At 43.5% G+C, this 18138-nt stretch overlaps 1 protein-coding gene across 1 annotated transcript in view; it reads left to right on the top strand.

Moving 5' to 3' along the window:
• The window catches only part of LOC105832007, an 82692-nt gene that overhangs the window by 42986 nt on the left and 21568 nt on the right, over positions 1–18138 (top strand). Inside the window, exon 3 of the mRNA XM_028190188.2 lies at positions 1435–1667. Coding sequence (XP_028045989.2) covers positions 1435–1667 — 233 coding nt within the window. The remainder of the gene's footprint in view (positions 1–1434; positions 1668–18138) is intronic.

The following is an 18138-nucleotide window of genomic DNA, read 5'->3' as shown; positions in this document are numbered from 1 at the left end:
CCACATCAATTTCTTTTACTACTTTTCTATTGTCTGTGATAAAATGTCGATCCTACAGCTCTCCAAAATAATTGCAAACTAGTATATCCATATGGCAATTTTTCCCATGGTCATTTCTGCAACGATAAATTAATTCGCCGCCCGACGTGACGAATGACGCTTTAATGGCCAAGATAAGTCGCCATCGAGCGTAAACAGCCGGTATTCGTTGCATCGCAATAATTTTCGATTAGAAACGATGTGGCGCCTCAAGCTCGTCCGCGGTGCTCGTAAAACCCGCGGCCTGCGAACTTGATCCGATTAACACCGTCCGTTCGCGTGCAATCGAGCTGCGTTTCGTCGCGTACGGTCGTAAATCCGTAATTCACGGAGTTACTCGCGACTAAAATTATCTCGTACTTCGTACGTCTTCATCTGAAGCATCTGAAACTTCTTCATTCCGCAACGATCCTGGAAGTAAAACAAACTGCAAAAATAAACGGCGCGTCAAACGCGACGCGAATCTTATACTTTCTCCCCTTTAATGATCGTTTAGCGATCGATCTCGTGACCCGCGACCTCGGCAAAAACGTGGTCGCCGCTCGCCTCCTTAAGCGGCTCAACGCCGCCTTTGAATTTCTTCCAACATCGTTTGAACGTTTCTCCGCTGTTATTATTTGCGCTAGAATTTACCGATTTCCTGTCACAATGCAGTTTCTCCGGTGTGCTCAAGCGAATTATGCGGAGTGACCGTGTCGCGCCGTAATTATCGACAGCACGTGAAACGCGCGTAGAAAGCGATTAGCTATCTCCGTGCTGAATCAATAGAAAGCCCCCCCATAACTTATGTCACCTGGTGCATCCGCGCTCGCGGATCAAACTGGCCACCTGACGACTTGATCTCGATCACGAATTCTCGTTTCTCCTCCATATTATTGGAAAGCGAACGTCTTGGATCCGAGAACTAATGACGACTGTTTCGATATAAGTCGGGTTTTTTTCTCTCTAATCTCCACCTATACTCGCTCTCACCTTCCATTCTGCCGAGACTGTAATTATTATGTGGAGAGACGACACTACTTGCGGCTCGTGTGCAACACAGAGAATGCCGCTCTAACGCAATCCGCATGAGGATCCACTTACGAAAGCTAATAACTAAAAGTCACGGAAAAGTTTGAAGGTTTCAAAATTCGAAGATTTATGACCCGGAAAGAGCACCGCAAAGATCGAAAGAATGAAGAAACAAGTCGCAAATCAAATATCACCGCCGCGAGTAGGTGTGAGAGGTCTGTCGGCTTTCTAAGAGATAAACGCAATTGTTGTGTCGCGGCCGGGGCGCGAGTGTGAACTTCATTTTTATTGGACTTGCGAAAGCGAGTTAGTCACGCCTGTCACTCGCACGCATTATTAATCCCACGGGGATTGTGCCTTACCCGCAGTATATGTTTGCCCTAGGTGCTGAAATCCGAGAGGCGCTTCAGCACGCAATTAAAGTCAACAAGGAAGGCAGCTGCCAGTGGCCACGTGCGAGAGTCATTCCGGTTCGTGACGTCTATCCGAGCCCATCGACCACCTACATTCCACACTGCGCCATATTGCACAGGTGCTCGGACGACACCGGATGCTGTAGATCGGAAGCGCTCACTTGTGTGCCGAAGAACACTCATCGCGTCGAGCTCTCCTTCTACGTAAGTCCGTCACGTAATCTTTTTTTTTTTTTTTCAATTAAGATATCATTCATATTCTTTCAGTGTTTCTTTCTTTCTCGCTGCGATTGTTATATTTTAATTTTTATACTTGGATCGACATAAAACGTCTTCCAAATCAATTTGACTCGGAAATAATTATAACGGCAGCAAGGAAAAAAAAACGGAATCAAAGTTAATTCCCATGAAAATATCATCAAAGATCTGATACGAGATTGTTTGGCGATGCGCGACAAATTCCGCGCGTATACTTTCACGCTCGCGCGATTCAACTCGCGGGTGCATCGGAAGCGTACGAGGCCGCAATAAAATTATTAACTGCCGCGACGCATAATTTGCCAAGATAACGTATTAAGCGAATTAATGGCGCGGCCGTTAGCTGCCGCGGATCGGATCGATCGAACGATAAACGATCTCGTAAATGCGGGCTCCCGCCGCATGCCGGATAAATCGTCGGTAGAAAATCGCCGGTGTGCCCTGTCGAGGCAACGAGATGAATGCATCGACGTAAGGAGGAAGACGTTACCCGGCGGGAGAAAGTACCATTAATCGTGTAAAACTGAATTACGGACAATTTATTAGCGGAAAGTCACGAGAGAGGAGCCAACAATATGCGGGCACGATTTACGGATCGTCGCCGTGCAAATCCGTGTAAATTATCTCTCTCGGTTTTGACTACAAAAATACATGGGATTTTTATACACGTGAGCGTTCCGTCGCGATAAAAAACGACCTGGGGTTCTTTTTTTTTTTCTTTTGCTAAGCACGGTGGCCGCAGGTTATCGCAGGCCTGAAATTAGATGCCCGCGCGAAATGGTCTCTCATAGAAATAATCGTGGTAATTGGTCCGGTTTTTAAGTGGACGCATTAGTGTCACGGAAAACGAGTGGCATTAGAGGGCGACCCGGCGTATGTTAGCCAATTATTTTTGCCTTTATCTGGCCACTATCTGCGCAATCAGATATCGTAGTTAAATCACGACATAATAAACGATCTCGAATTCGATTACTCGGTGATAATTTGCGCGCGACAAGATTTTTTCACAAAGTTTTCCGGCAACGTTTACGCATACATAAAAGCAGTGTAATATTAAATGTATAGAAATATCAAGACCATGTACACAAGCGCGCGTCACTACAGTGAGATTTTTTCCGAGGATTCTGTCGGGAATTACGTTACGCACATACAAGTGGAAAAATATTAGAGCCATAGCTTATAGAGTGTCTAGTTTTTAAATTACTCATTAAAGAAATCTCGTCTTAACTATAACGCGAAAATTGCAGGAAATTGCGTTTCCTCACCTTCGACATTTCTTATCCCACGTGCCCGTCGTGACATAATTAAGACCGCGAGGGAAACGGATAAGTATGAGCGCAGCGTGGTCGCGGGTTGTCAATATACGTCGACTTTCGAGCGCCGCGTCAAGTTTAAGAACGCCGCTTAAAGTCGCTCATAATTTGACGGATGACACGCGCCGTCGTGGCTGGTGGTCCACCGCGTCACTTTAACGGGACAGCTATACTTAAACGCGCGTTTATATGCACGACGGCGGTATCTCGGGGAAATTATTAGTTCTCCAATCGTGATGCTGCATGCTTGACTATCGTCGTTGATGTACGAGCTTAATGTCCGCTCACAATCGCACAATCTCACATCGATAACGACGAATAAACGAGATAACGCGACTAACAAATGAGATTTGTAGCGAAAATCATCTTCATCCGTGTAAAATCGAATTTCTACGAAGGAATCAAATTGGCAGAACACAATTTCTCTACAAATTTTCTTTCACTGCGATGCAGCAGCGGAATGTTTATCAGTATTCCAGAACAAATACTCTGAAAACGAAACAAAATACAAAAAAGTAACAAAAAACCGTTGCGCAAATAAAACTGAATAAGCGAAAAAAAGGTAAAATAAAATAAAAAAACGTAAAATGCAAGTGAAGATAAGAATAGGGGGCATAATAAATGAGAAAGCGATTTATGACAGACAGAGTGATGAGATGAGAAACCACGGGGAAGTACGAGGAAGGTGCCGATAACGAGCGTATTCTCTCAGCCTTAGACCTTCATTTGGTGAACCGGTCACGATTATGCAGCTGATCGTGTTTATCGATTGAATTGAAACCCGCTGTTTCTCTCGCAACCCGATACTTTGCGCCGTTTCATCGCGCGATTACGGAGGACCACACCGATCGGCTTCCACCTCGCGGCATGCACACCATTATTTTCGCAGCCGGCTTGACCTAACCCAATTGCACCGGGAGAAATTCCGCGATGCGCGCAGGCACCGCGATTGATTTTTAAGTGGAACTTTGCACCCTTACGAAACGCAAGCGTAATTGTCAGTAATTCATCGCTTTCTAAATCAGAACGCAAACGCCGTTAACAAGTTCGATTACCCTTGGGTGATTACACACTGCGTCTCACGATCGCATTGCGTAATATATTCATCATCACCTTTCCGCGAATTCAACACAAGACAAACGGTACTTATGTGCAGGCGCTATATTTCGCGGCAGGATGGCCGTAAGGCATTTCCGTCATAAATATGCAATTAAAAGCAAATACAATAAATCCGATTCCTCCCTCATTATACGCCCGTGACGCCCAGCCAAGTCCGATCAATTACACGCCGAAGTTTTCGTCGCATTCGTCTCGAGGCCCGGCATTGGTGTATTATTATCTCCGCGTAATGAATACGTAATGTTCATATAACTGCGCGCGTATCGAGTGTACCATAAGTCACCTCGAGACTGCCAAGTCGAACGAATCGAGAAAAAGGAGGAGAGACAGGCAATTAACAGTTTATGGCGTTTTCATTAAAAACTAATAGAATGTCTACCGACGAAAACTCATATCTTATCGTGTTCGACTGCCACGCGATAAAAACGATAAAATATAGCAGAGGGGTAAGACAGGTCTTTAAAGTCACAGCTAGCGTAAAATCGTATCGGCGGTAAATCTACCTCTTTCCTTTTTACATATGTATCGCGTGACTCGCGATACATATGTAAAAGCGTGATTCGTGTGTAGTCGCGCTTAATTAATTGCGCGTCGAACATCCGTACGGGACGCGTCGAAATACGAAAGAAAATCGAAAGTGAACGAGAGACTCCTGGCTCGGGGAATATTGACGGGAGAGCATTGACCCTTGATCTCTCTTTTCGATTAATTGCGAGCAAGAGATTTCCCCATTCCTCTAACTTTCTCTAGAACTTGGTGATTTGTGAATATGTTAATGTCGCATAATCATTATTCCCTCACATTAAGTCCTCGCGTGAGAATAATTTACGGTTCATGACTGTAATGACATGTGTTCCCTATCGTATATTGATTGTCGACGGTCTTACAACGATTACGGGTATCGTTACGTCCACGCGACTTACGGATCCTCATCTCGCGCATCAACGTTTCAATGACCCCCGCGCATGGAATTCAAATCCTCCCGCTACCGGACTTAACGAATCAATTAATCCGATGATAAATGCCCCCCATTTATATCGGCCAAGTGCAGCACCGTGGGATATTAATCGCTTCTTATCTGTGCGCGAGAGATATTTAACACTTAAAAAGAAAGGACATCTGTCTAGCGGAAGACAGCGGATGATTGTATTCTATAAAGATTTATGGACCAGGCGGAACGAAGAAATCAATTCTTGTATATCGTATCGCACAGAGATACGACTTTATACTGCGATATTTCGATAGTTCTCTCTACTCGGAACGTATTGGACGATTTCACTCGGATATATTGATATATAATATATTGAATGATCTCGAAGACGAGCGAGATACGAAAGATACAATATATCAATAATAAGAAATAAAACTAACGTAAATCCTTTGAGGAAACAGATTTTCTCTTGCAACGTTATCATTAATCGAGATATTATTAAAGAAAAAAAATTCTTAATAATTTTATTCGCTCATCAATTCCGCACGCAATGATATGCGACCGTCATTTTACGATCGACAATTAGTCTCGTCTTTTAGTTACCTTTCGTGCCCGTCAAGCAACAATAGTCACGTATAACATTCTGAGAGGACGACGATGAGGGTTGTGGTCAATTGCCATCGACCATTGCTTCGAAGGCGTTTAAAGTCTTTAACGGTCGCCACAGCCCATACTAATTTCCTCCTCGTAAAAATTAAGCTGTGAAATGATCGTGAAAAATTGCATGGGTTGGTCCATTAAAGCGAAAGGTAACCGCATAATTTCGTGAATTTAAATGCGGCAGGCTAAGGGGAAAAAATTAAAAAGAATTAACCTGAATCTTTTCATTTTATACTTTTCATTCTATACTCGAGTCTTGTCATTCTTCATTAAAAAAGTTCCAGATCTGTCATCTGATACGTAAATGAAACAGCATTAATAAAACAGACAATCCTCGTTATACAAAAATTATTTTACAAAAATATCGGATGTCATTTCATTAAAGACCAGTTTTTCAACGATACTCTCGTTCGAGAACAAAAATCGACGCGATATAAATTCCACTAAGCGCCCGCGTAATTGCTGATATGAGATGCAATAATACCCGCTACGGGTATAATTTGCATTTCGCCGCAATCACCGTCCAGTTTTGCCACATAACATTAGCATAAGTTATTGCCGATCGTTGTAAGAAACGGTAGTGGGTTACGAACGAGGAAACGCTCGTTAGAAAAGCAGCAATCATATTATGCGCTTTTTAGAAAACCTAATTGATAGGGGTTTCTCCGCGAGACTAATTTCAAATCGAAAAAAAAAAAAAATCAATTGAACAGATGTAAAAGAAATCGAATAAACTTATCCTATTCAATCATATATCTTTGTATTAATTGACTTCTGTTCTTTGTATCTTATTTAAGTATCTCGTATCTCTCGGAAACTTCTGCGCCGATCAATCGACACTTTCAGTGATACATACGTTCCATCCTATCATTCGTAAAAATGCGCCGTGTCTGAACTGCGAGAGTCTGTTACTCTCGAGGGTCGCAGACCTCGCGGCGGAGAGTGCACAAAAAGTCGCAATTACGAGGGATGAAAGACGGAGGAGCAAGTGCCGCGACGAGTGACGACGGGATAAATTTACGATGAGACGCTGCGAAATCGACAAGCACGAATATAAGTCGCTCTCACGAGCAGGAAATGGATTAAGTGTTCGAGAAAGGCTGTCGCGCTTTGTGCGGAAGGAAGAAAAGCGCTCCGAACATCTTGTTCTTAATCGAGCAAGCATCAATGAACTCCTTATTCCGACAAAACCGCGTGAGAAGAATTGATGAAGTCGTAACACTACGTTTTTAGCTTGCGACTACACAATCTCGTAGAAATCGCACATTCCTCTAGAAAACATGTACACTACTGGCTATAACAATAATTTATGCCAATACCCGTAAAGTAAAATAACGAGATACATATGCGAACAATTGAAACCAATTATGTCTAGCGATATCGTATCTAATTGACACATTCATGTGGCAGGTAACGCAAGCAAGCAATCGAGCCTGGAATGTTACAAGACGTGAAAACGTTTAATTATACGACTAGGCAATCGGCGTGTGTACTTTCCTTCGTATCTTTTATCTTCCTGGAGATCATTCGACGTATCGTTGCCTCACGCACCCACGCTCGATGGCTAACCGACCAAGAGCATTGATCGTGATAAATGTACAGATTCCGAGAGAAGCAGGGGTCACAACTGAAAATGAGATAAATTTAATGCGATATGTCGCCTTCTTTTATCCGTAAACCAATAAAGTAGAACGCGCGCAATATTCCGTTATCGATTACAACATCGAGAGTGCAATACGTCCACCGTAAATTCCTGAACGTATGTCTCTGCCAACATTATTAGAGGAATTAATATCCGAGACGTCGAATGCTGCACCTTCTGACAGAAACGGCGAACTTGTCGTTCATAACTTATCGAGTACGAATAATCTCAAAAGCGTAAAATGAGTGTTGTTAGGAAACCAAGCTGATATTTATGCCGTAATGTAATCGTAAGGATTGTGGCTCGATCGCTTTTATAGTACGGAACATTATTAATATTAATGTTTATTAATACGTATTGACATTTATAAAGCGTTCAATTTTTATGGGTAATAATAAATAAAATATAGATCTTAAACTTCTCTCTACTTTTTAGGTGCCTCCCAATTTTATTAAAAAATTTTTATTTTATCGGCAGCAAAATATTCGTGATGTACAACGAAGACGTACGTTAAATAAAGTTTACGACGCTATCAAACTTATAATCTGTAATATGAGACCTTTCTTGCGCTAGGGAAGCGACCTTATTTACTTCTTGCGAGCCCCGTGACGCCAATAAACAGCATCAAACACCGTAAGTTTAGACACAAGACATTTCACAAGAGGCGCTTCTTGTTCCACTAACGAGAGTGACGACGTGGCACCCTCCCTCAATTTTACATCATTCAAGAACGCCGTCGCGACGCCACGCTCCAGTTACCCTCTATTATTATACCATGCAAACCCCTTTTAATAGCCAACTGTCGATGCGACATTAGACCGTGTACATCCTTCCGCACTTTTTATCGCCCGAGTATGAGTTTCTTCTGAATCCGCTCGATTCACGACGTTCCTACACTGGGCTGGTATTTCTAACTTGGTCCATGATACGTCGAGTGAGTCAGTTTCCAGCCGGGCCACACTTGGCCGGGTATCAAATTCGTCGCAGACGCCGCACGACATGCAGTTGCAAAGCATCGCGACGGGAGTGTGCGCTTGATGCACCGACACCCGGACACAAAGTGCGACGACGTACAAGGTGCGCGAACCTCACGTTATATAAATATATCGCGGCTTCCGCGATACCGAAATACCACTGATTTATGGAGCCCGCTGGATCATCAAGTCGCGTACGCGGCATCACGCCCGAGCAACTGGGTTAACGCCCGTCGATCGTTAAAGTTCTTTAGGAGGATCCGTTTGATGAATGATGGGCTCGTCAACAGGACCGTCTTTATGAGCGAAAGGCAGAGTATATGCTGAAAGCACACCGGGATAGCTAATCGCTAATGGTCAGTGCCATTCTCGTCGCGCACGACGACATCGTAATGTAACGAAAGAAAGCTAATAAAATAAAAAAATAGATATTTCTAAAATACATTAAATTTCCGTGTTTTACGAAATCCTCATAGCGTCAGCAACGTCAACGCCGGACGGCTTTTATTCGAATTGAAATCCTGACCTTCCGCCAAACCCTTCTTCCGTTCTCTCTTCGGCAAAAGAAAAAAAAATCGGAATGGTCTTTAATGGGCACCTACGTGATGGTCGGCGCACACAAAATTAAAGAAGCAGCTCGGCGCAACTAAGACCCTCGCATTTCACGACGTTTAATAACGCCAGCATTCGAGCCGGCTCGCACAATTCGCGACTGGCCGAACAAGGTTGCCTCGCACAAGGATAAAAGTGCTTTCCCAAAGTTCGGGCACAGCCGGATGCATTTTCTGCCAGAGTAATCCTTAACACTAAATACACCCTCTTTCTTAGAAAGAGGAAAGCGCATGCTGTGGCCAAACGTGTAGCAAAAAAAAAAAAAGGACAGAGCGTAACAATCGTTTCGCTCGCTACTCTAGAGAAAATGCGAATGCGAATAGTAAATGAAGTGCCTGGTGATACATTATACATGAAAATAACTTGGTGTTTCATCGAATTCCATTGGCGTGCGACACACCTTGTGACAAATGCTAAGGAGCAGAAGTAAAAAAATCGAGGTCGGAGAACGAGTGGCGCAATCAGGTAGTAAAATTATAAATTAGTGGAAAATTATATACCCGGAATTCTTCTTTTACGATCTATTAGAAAGAAACGTTAAAAGGAAAAAAAAGGTCATTTCGAAATACGAAGTTTAGAGCGGATGAACAGGATAGTATTTTCGGATTCTCGTAACGAGCCAGAACAGATAAAACGTCATTCCATAAATAGAACGTAGTGAAAGGTGCAAATTTTGCGATAGATAGGTCTCCGTTGGTAAAATCTAACGTGGAGTTAATTGCACATCAATCAGAAATGCCGTGTCACATCGACGACCGTACGTTCGAATTATCAAAATTCGATTACCTTGTTTTTCACAAAAATTAAATTAAAGTCCCGCGTTCCAGGAAATACATTTACTCCCTTATTATTAAAATATTCAATAAATTGCAGTAATATCGAAACGAATTTAACTGATACAATTTAGTTTTCGAATGTAATTAAAATAAATAAAAAATCTATTTTTTAAATTTCGTATACCCTATAATGATATTCGGCTGTTTAACGAATTGCATTATAATTCAAAACGAAATAATGGATGCATCTTAAAAAGCTTTTAAGGATCTGAGAGATGACCTGAATCTTTCGATACCGGTCCACCTATTTATGCAGACGTGCCATTAGTTATCGCAAAAGGGCTCAAAGTGGTGCATAGAATCGAGATGGCTTTTCATAGGAACCTTTCCTCGGAGTGCCCCGAAATGTTGCCGCATCAAAGAAAGAGGCAAGCGGGCCGAAGCTATCTTTAGTAATCCCGGATTACCAGGCTAAGCGTATTTCTGAGCCCAATATTCAACTGTACAACTACTTCTCCTACTGAGCAAACACAAACGCCAGAACTTTCGGGCTTTAATGCATATGTCAACGAAGACAGTTAAACTATCATCGGTAACAAGCGCAAACAGAGGTTTCATGGTTTCTACGAGTACCTACGAGCGCACGAAGGGACAGATAATATCGGGTGGACTTTGACGAGGGTGGCAGCTGCAGCGGAAAAGGCTACAGCAGAGACTCTGCCAAGAGTTATATCGTTGGCCGATGGCGACGCGCGCTCGAGCAACAAGAGGAGGACGAATGTTCGCTTCTCTCCCTATTGTTTTGTTCGTCTTGTATTCGCGAGAGCGCTCGCACACATTTCCGAGAGTCGCTGGATGGCGTGGCGTCAACGAAAATGCACGCGCCCCAGCGCAAAGCGCCAAATTCGAGACAGATTGATCGAACGTGCCCGCGACGCGCGTGAATAATAAAATAAACAAAACAGAAGTAAAACGGCAAAATGAATCACAGCGACACGTGATACAGGCACGTTGTAGTAAGAGACTCTAAAATTCGCCACCTGCGTATGCCGCTTAGATCGGGAAAGCGAAACCTCGCGCGACACACCGTGTTTAGCACCGCAAAGAAACTATCGTGACCGACATACTTGAGTCATGCGTATCATATGTTACGTACAACCGAGGCGTGGACCGCCCAACTGTCGTGGATTAAAGCGCACGTTGTAGAGACATACGAGAACGCATCTAATTTGATCCCAAGCGAAACTTTGAGAGAAATATTATCAAACCTTGGCACGAGATTAAAAATGTGCAATCGGGTTTCGCAATTCGGAAAATTCGAAAAGCGACGAAGCGAGAAGAATTACGACTTCCATTGTGTTCATCCTGATTTTCCTCTCACGGCGTGTCTTGTTCCGGAAACTTGAAGTGCGGGAGATGACACACCTGCGGCAAATTCCCGGCGACGAGGCGTCGCGACGGGACGGGACGGGACGGGACGGGAGGAGGTAAGAAGAAGACGGATGTTACATTCTCACGGAATGTGGTAGATCCCAATCTGGAGCAGAAGAGAGCCGCGGTTATCGTTTTTAATGGTTTTCTCGAGTCGCACACCGTCACCAGAATCGCCCGGCCACCCTCGTTACGTTTCTGAGTAGCCGGGAAGGAGACCTCACGCAAGATTAACGGCGCCCCCGGCCTGCAAGGTTGAGGGACGTTGCGTCAGCGTTCGTACATGCCCATCATTTTAATGGGACCATCACCGTCGACGTGGGTCCTGTCTCGGGATTACACTTGACTGAGTGGCCTGCCTCGCTCTGACAGGTGTCGGCGAAAATATCAGTCCGCCGCCGACGGGATACGCGCGCTCTTATCGCGCTAAGTCTCTCAATGAAATTGCGTGGAAAAACTACTCGAGTGTTCGGGCAATTAACTCAATCTCGGACAAAACTGTCGTATTAAACGGGAAAGTAAAGCAGCGACCATTGCGTATCGCAAAAACCGTAATTATGTCGAGTAATAATTATAATTAAAATCTTTCAAGATGTCCGCGGTGGCATTGGATTCGCGTTACGAGATACTTTCACGCCGTAACGACTATAATCACGACTTTGATGGAGCGCCAGCGTTATAATTACTCATGTTATGTTACACATTAATGTAAACCTGTTTCAATCGTGCAAGTCTAGCGATACACGAGAATAATTTCAGTAATAAATATCAGCTAAATATATAAATACAATTAAATATTTCTTATTTTGAAAACAAACTATTATGATATCTGTCTGCGCGATGATTAAGCTTTGAAATAACGCGTGCCTAATAAGAGAGAATTAACGTACAAGATCACTCTCGACGGAGGTACCGCGGTGAAAAGCGAGCAAAAGGGAGACGAGAAAAAGAAAGGCATCGAGTCACGACTTCCTTTTCCGTTCGAGCCGCAGGGCCTCGCCTACTCGTACTGACCCCGCGGGGTCAGCTGTCAGATATCGATAGTCCCGCCTTGTACATGCCAGACATGCCCTCTCATGCTAAGCACCGTGTTATTTCTATTTTTGCGTGCCCGGAGAGCGTACGCGCTCACGTCCACCTCGTCGTCGTCGCGAGCGAGAGTGTGCGCGTGCAACACGCGCGTACATTCGCCTCCGTAAAGAAAAACGTCCGGCGCGTCTTTCAGATTGCGTACGGACGCGATGGCGCTGGTCCCATCAGATACTCGCCAGTCAATGAAAACGATCGTCCCTTTATAGTATAGAGTCGGGAGACAGACTGGCGATAGATGAAGATCAACTTGGCACGTGTTAGACCCTTTGTGCGCCAATGCGTACAAAGCGCCGTCGTGATATATTAAACTGTACGAATGTGTACCTTTCGCATTTAACATAAATGCGATATGAATGCTTACGGAATACGAATGCGAGGGCGATAAAATGGCAAAGGTTTCGCGCAGGACTATCACCGCCTCGCGTCGCCAGTCGTCTTCCTCTCGCTTCTGATTTAAGTAGATAACATGGCTGACTGCATGACGCCACACGATAGTCACTGTCGCGCAACCTTCACGTAATCGCGCAATATCCGTTCAAGGGGTCAAATATGAAAACTGTATGTCATAATTGGTATCGATATAGACAAGATTTATATCAATGTTACATGATAGGAATGACTACCGTGGGTCTTGAGAAAACTAACTCGAGGCCGCCATCTAAATCCATGCGATAGTCTGTGCATGTCGTTTGCACGAAGCAAAACTTTCTTGTAAGTTTGTTACAGTAAATTTTTCTCTTCTGATTAATAAATTTGTGAGAAAAAATTACATCCTCTTAATTTTCCTCAAATCATTAAAATCAAACAATATCACAAAGATAACCTTACGCATATACTTTAAGATGTATCTTATCACAGGTTTGTACCCATATTTTATGATGTATCTTATCACGATAAGATTTCTTTTCACAAGAAACTCTAGAAATAATGGACACAAAATAAATTATATTCTATTAGATAAAATCTAAAACTGCTGAAAAACTCGATATAAATGTACATAAATTTAATTTAAAAACATTCCTGTAAAAAAAAGATAAGTGAAAAATATATTAAAAAACCAATTTTTTTGCTTGCAAAATACAATAATTAAAGATCTCAAAATGTAGCACATAAAATATTTATAAAAACATTTTTAACATATATATCTTATAAAATCTTTACAGCTATTTTTTGATAAAGATTATTTATTTTTATGTCGTTTGAATTCAATATTCCTACAAATCAATATCTCAATACAAGTGCAGAGTGAATTAAAAATATGCGTTTTACGGATATACTCGTCATTCAATCGCAATGTCTAGAACTCAGTTGATGAAGAATCTCAATTGGAAATCACGTTGCTGGGCAACGAGCCATCAATTAACCCTAATGGCTACAGAGACGCCGCGCGTCTACTGGCGCTTTTTCAAGCTGCTTATTCTTATGAAACGGAAAATCACGCCGCACGATCGTAGCTTCACAGATACGGGACACGAAGCCGAGATTCAGACGCACAAATTCAATCTCTTCGGATCGATAGCAAAACAAATATAGCAGCTGTTCTTATTTGCAGAAGGTACTATGATACTTCAAGTGTAGAAACTAACTCCTCGAAATCATCTCGTGGCACGAAAAAATTCAGTAGCGACTATCAAATAGACTTTCACATTACGTGTTGGTGCATCTTCTCGTGTGAATTATGTTAGTTTAATTTTATACGAGGAGATTTTGAACAACACACGTGGCGTCGCCGCGGATAATCTTTCATTTTACCTCGTGACTAGTTCGCGCAAGAGTAATATCGCCGCAACGAGCTCGAGCTCAGCTTGACACACACCGGATCGACCGCTTCTTGCTCGGCCACTTCAGGATTCGCGTTTTCGAAACGAGAGAAAAATTGACTGATTGTCTCTTGTAATTCCCTCGCATATACATCCCTTTCGCGGACGTCCGACCGTCGCTCGGGCCCGACCACCTGCGCAGATTGGACATCCTGTGTAGGTACCCGTGTAGCTCGTAATTTACCGTCAGATTCCTACTACAGTGGTTCTCAGCATGCGCGGGTCACGCACGTGCGCGGTTTACGTGCTATTTGCATTTTACGATTCGATTGTTAATGGCACGAGCCGGGAGTGCAGCAGTCGCGTGTAATGTACGCGATGTGCGCGCGTGCGTAAAACTTTTTATGAAGTCAAAAATAAGTCATCCTTACGAACGTAACGATGTATAAAATCTCTTTTATATAATAAGAAACGTTTCGCTCGAACGGAGAAGAAGAATATATATTTCGTTGCGTAAAATGGCAAATGGCACGGGTCTCGCAAAGAGATTCCTAAGGTAGACGCGCCTGTAAAATTGTCGCAACAGTCTGTTCTCTCAAAGGGGCGCGCACGTAGAACGCGTTTTATGAATAAACCGTAATGAATGGAGAGCCCTACGAGAGTAGTCTGGTCATACGAGTATCGTCCTCGAATACACTGAACGGTCATTCCCGCGTCTTGACCTCTGCCCGTTATTCGCATGATTTAGGATACATCAATAAAACACCGTAAACCTCACCGACGACTATTGAAAAACGTATCGCAAATGATGGATGGTTTCTTTTCCATTGATCAACCACTTCTACGAGAACTTTCTTTTTCCGTCTCTTGTATAAATTCTTCGAACTTGAACGGCGGCTATTGCCCTCCCTCCCTTCTTTTGTACTACGTTGCCGAGTATATATTTCGAGGCAGCGAAGCCCGTAGAATTCTTCTCATATAATTTCAGAAACCGCTTAGCAATCTTGGCGTACACCGTTCAATGAGAAATGTAACTTGACTCTAAGAGCCCATTAAAGTCGCATTACAGCCGCATTATGATCGCGACGGAAAATATGTTTAAACCCGCGTACAATATTTCACTTATACCTTCCGTCATATTTTGCGCTTTCGGCGTGCATCCCATTAGTAAAGACACGCCGCATTATGGAGACGGTTTTTACTCGGGTATGCACTCTCGGGGTAAATTTTACCATGTTACGGGAAAATTCGCATCTATCGCGTGGGAAGAAACACTTCACTTCATACCCGAAAAACACTCTTAAAATATATCATTACCGACAGCGATTCATAAAATTTCCCGAAGCGTCGAGTAAAGAAGGTGCGCGGGCACCTATGGCAGAAGTTCTAGACGTGAATCTGCATACAATGAAGAGGGATGAGTATTCGCGCGAGTATTCGTGCGCCGCCATCCCGCCGAGAATACGCGAAAGCAGTAATGTATAGGAGGACGATAAATTTCGTGAGCCTCTTAAAACCGTACAAGCCGTTCATTTCAGCCCGCGATCGTTTGACGCTGGAAACAGGAGGCGGCGCGCCCGACAGCTTCGTTCGGGGTGCATTCATAATTCAGGGGGAACGTCTGGCGTAATTCGAGTGTCATATCTTACGAGAACCGAAGACAGCGGAACTTTCGTTCCGCAAACCCGCCGTTTAGGAGCGGGACGAGCTCCTCGGGGCAAGTTAAATTGGGATCTCTGCTAACACAGTAATCACTTTAAAAGTTACCAGTTACATTGACGTTATTTAAACTTATCTTCGATTCGGCAAAATAAATTCCCTTCTATCTATATCGCGTGCATGCGAGGTCAACTTACATTTAATTCGTCGAGTTGAAATTCTCTGGTTAAATAATTAATAGTCACTTAAAATTAACTTTGGCCTGTCAAACGAAAAAACAAGAGAAAGACTGTAACGATCTATTATAAATAGCGTCAGTTATTATTATACTTATAGCGTAGGTTAATAATAAAAAAATAAATAATTTAGAGATACTTTATATTTCATGTTAAAATATATCAATTTTCAAATTAAATTTCCTCCGGACAAATCAAACAAAAAATTTTATTCTACGTTCTCGATTTATTTTTCATGTATGAATGATATGAATTATGTTCGCGATTACTGGATGATGAAGTAGTTTCAGAAATGTCTCGCAATATAATGCAGATTGTATGATGTAGACTTATCTGACGCGGGTGCTCGACGACAATGAGTCGTTTTACCAGACGCGAGAACTGCAGATGAAAACTGCAAACGGTAAAAGTTTCATACCGGCGACTCACGTAATGTCGCGTGCATCGCAATCCTAAGCTCCGCGCAAGTACATCGGCGCGCCATCGGGCGCATACGAACACGCCGAACGTATCCTCGAGTTGAAGGAGGAAGTCATAGCTTCGTTTCGCCGTGTCATCCAGACCGATACGCTTCTTCAGCTTACGTCATTCGTCATTGGCGAACTTTCGTAAAGGCGGTCGATGTGCGGTTTTCGCATTCTAAACGCCCCGTCAGTGTTCTCTAGAAAACGAACTTCCGCTTCGCTTCGACGTCTGCATATTTATCGGCCATATTAACACATGACTGCATCTATCCGATTCAAGTACCGTCATAGAAAAGGGAAAAGGAGACTGACGAAACTTCCGGTATATCGTCTGAGTCTCGTTTCTTTCTCTCTTTTTTTTTTTTTAAACTTTCGAGATATTTCATTAACAAACATTCACGTAAATCTAAACTACAAGAAATTCTGTTTCTACTCTCGGTTTTCCACGGCCATAACTCGAGGTAATTAACGCACGTATCACTGTTCTACTCTCGGGTATTCAACCGCCACCGATTTTTGGGGACAAGCCGTGCGCGTGTCATCAAATTGCGATGATTAAATAACTGACCCGGTAATTATCCGGTAGCGACGACGGCTCGCGTTAGGTGTTTGACAAGCCGCAACGACCGCTCAATCCAATCCGCCGTTGGATTAGCTCTAATTTGACTGTGCGATCGAGCGATTGCGACCGACCGCCGCGTTGGAGCTAATTAGATCGTTATCGGGCGGTTTATATCGACTCCTCAATTAGAATCCTCTCGTTTCCTGCTAATTGTCAAGCCGGCCCCTCGGAACCGTTGCCGCTGCCGCTGATCGGCGATCCTTAATCGGGAACGAGGCAAATGCTAATGGACTCGCGGAAGTCCATCCGTTTCGGACGGCCGTCCGCCTTCTCCGTTTCTTTATTGGTCTTTTGCACCCGTGTTAACGCGAAACCGACCGGCCAGACGACTGGTACACGTGCTCGCGAGCCTCGAAACGATCGTCTCTCGTGTTTTCCCTCCTCCCTGTGGCCTTTCAACACCGTCCAATTAAAAAAATCTCGTTTATCTTTTTATCCCCTCGCAATATTAATTTCGCTCTTCTTCGACGCGTTTGCCTCATGAATTTCTACCGTCACCACCGTTACTTCTTACGCCATTAGTACACCTTTGTTCGACCTGATTCGTTTTCGTCGTAACGAAATGGACGTTGAACCGCCCGACAGATTCATTAACGCTCCCGTTAAAAATTTTCAAGCGTTACGTCGATCATCTTGGCTTAAGACGCTGAGGTTTTGCGGGAAAAATAGTAGACAAATCAAACAATGAATATCGATTGCTCGAAGGGCTCTTAAAAAAAAAAAAATACAGATTACAAAGTAGACGAGCTGTACCGCAACAACGTAATTGTGGTAATAACGTCTTAAATATCGTGCCTGCATTCTTGTTCTTCTTCAATGCCGGGCTCGCTTTGAAGACGGAACGCCGTAGTTTCATTACTTAAGCTGTCATTTCACGCGAACGCGGTGATTGTCTCTTCCGCGATTAGCCGCGGCCTTTTCCACAAATTGCTCGTCTCAGAGGAACTTATCGCCGCAAACGAAACGATAAAAGTCTGCAGTAGCACCGCAATACACGATCGTCGGGCGGTGCGCGTTGACGAGACGTCCAGATCGGTTCCGATGATAGAGCGTCGTTAAGATGATTCCTCCCTCTTTTCTAGAGAAAATTTCTTTATCGTTTATGGGAGTGAAACATTTTGAAAAA

The sequence above is a fragment of the Monomorium pharaonis genome, chromosome 8 (genome assembly GCF_013373865.1).
Source record: "Monomorium pharaonis isolate MP-MQ-018 chromosome 8, ASM1337386v2, whole genome shotgun sequence".
In the NCBI taxonomy this organism is placed as follows: Eukaryota; Metazoa; Arthropoda; class Insecta; order Hymenoptera; family Formicidae; genus Monomorium; species Monomorium pharaonis.
This window is presented reverse-complemented; position numbering and strand designations above follow the sequence as displayed.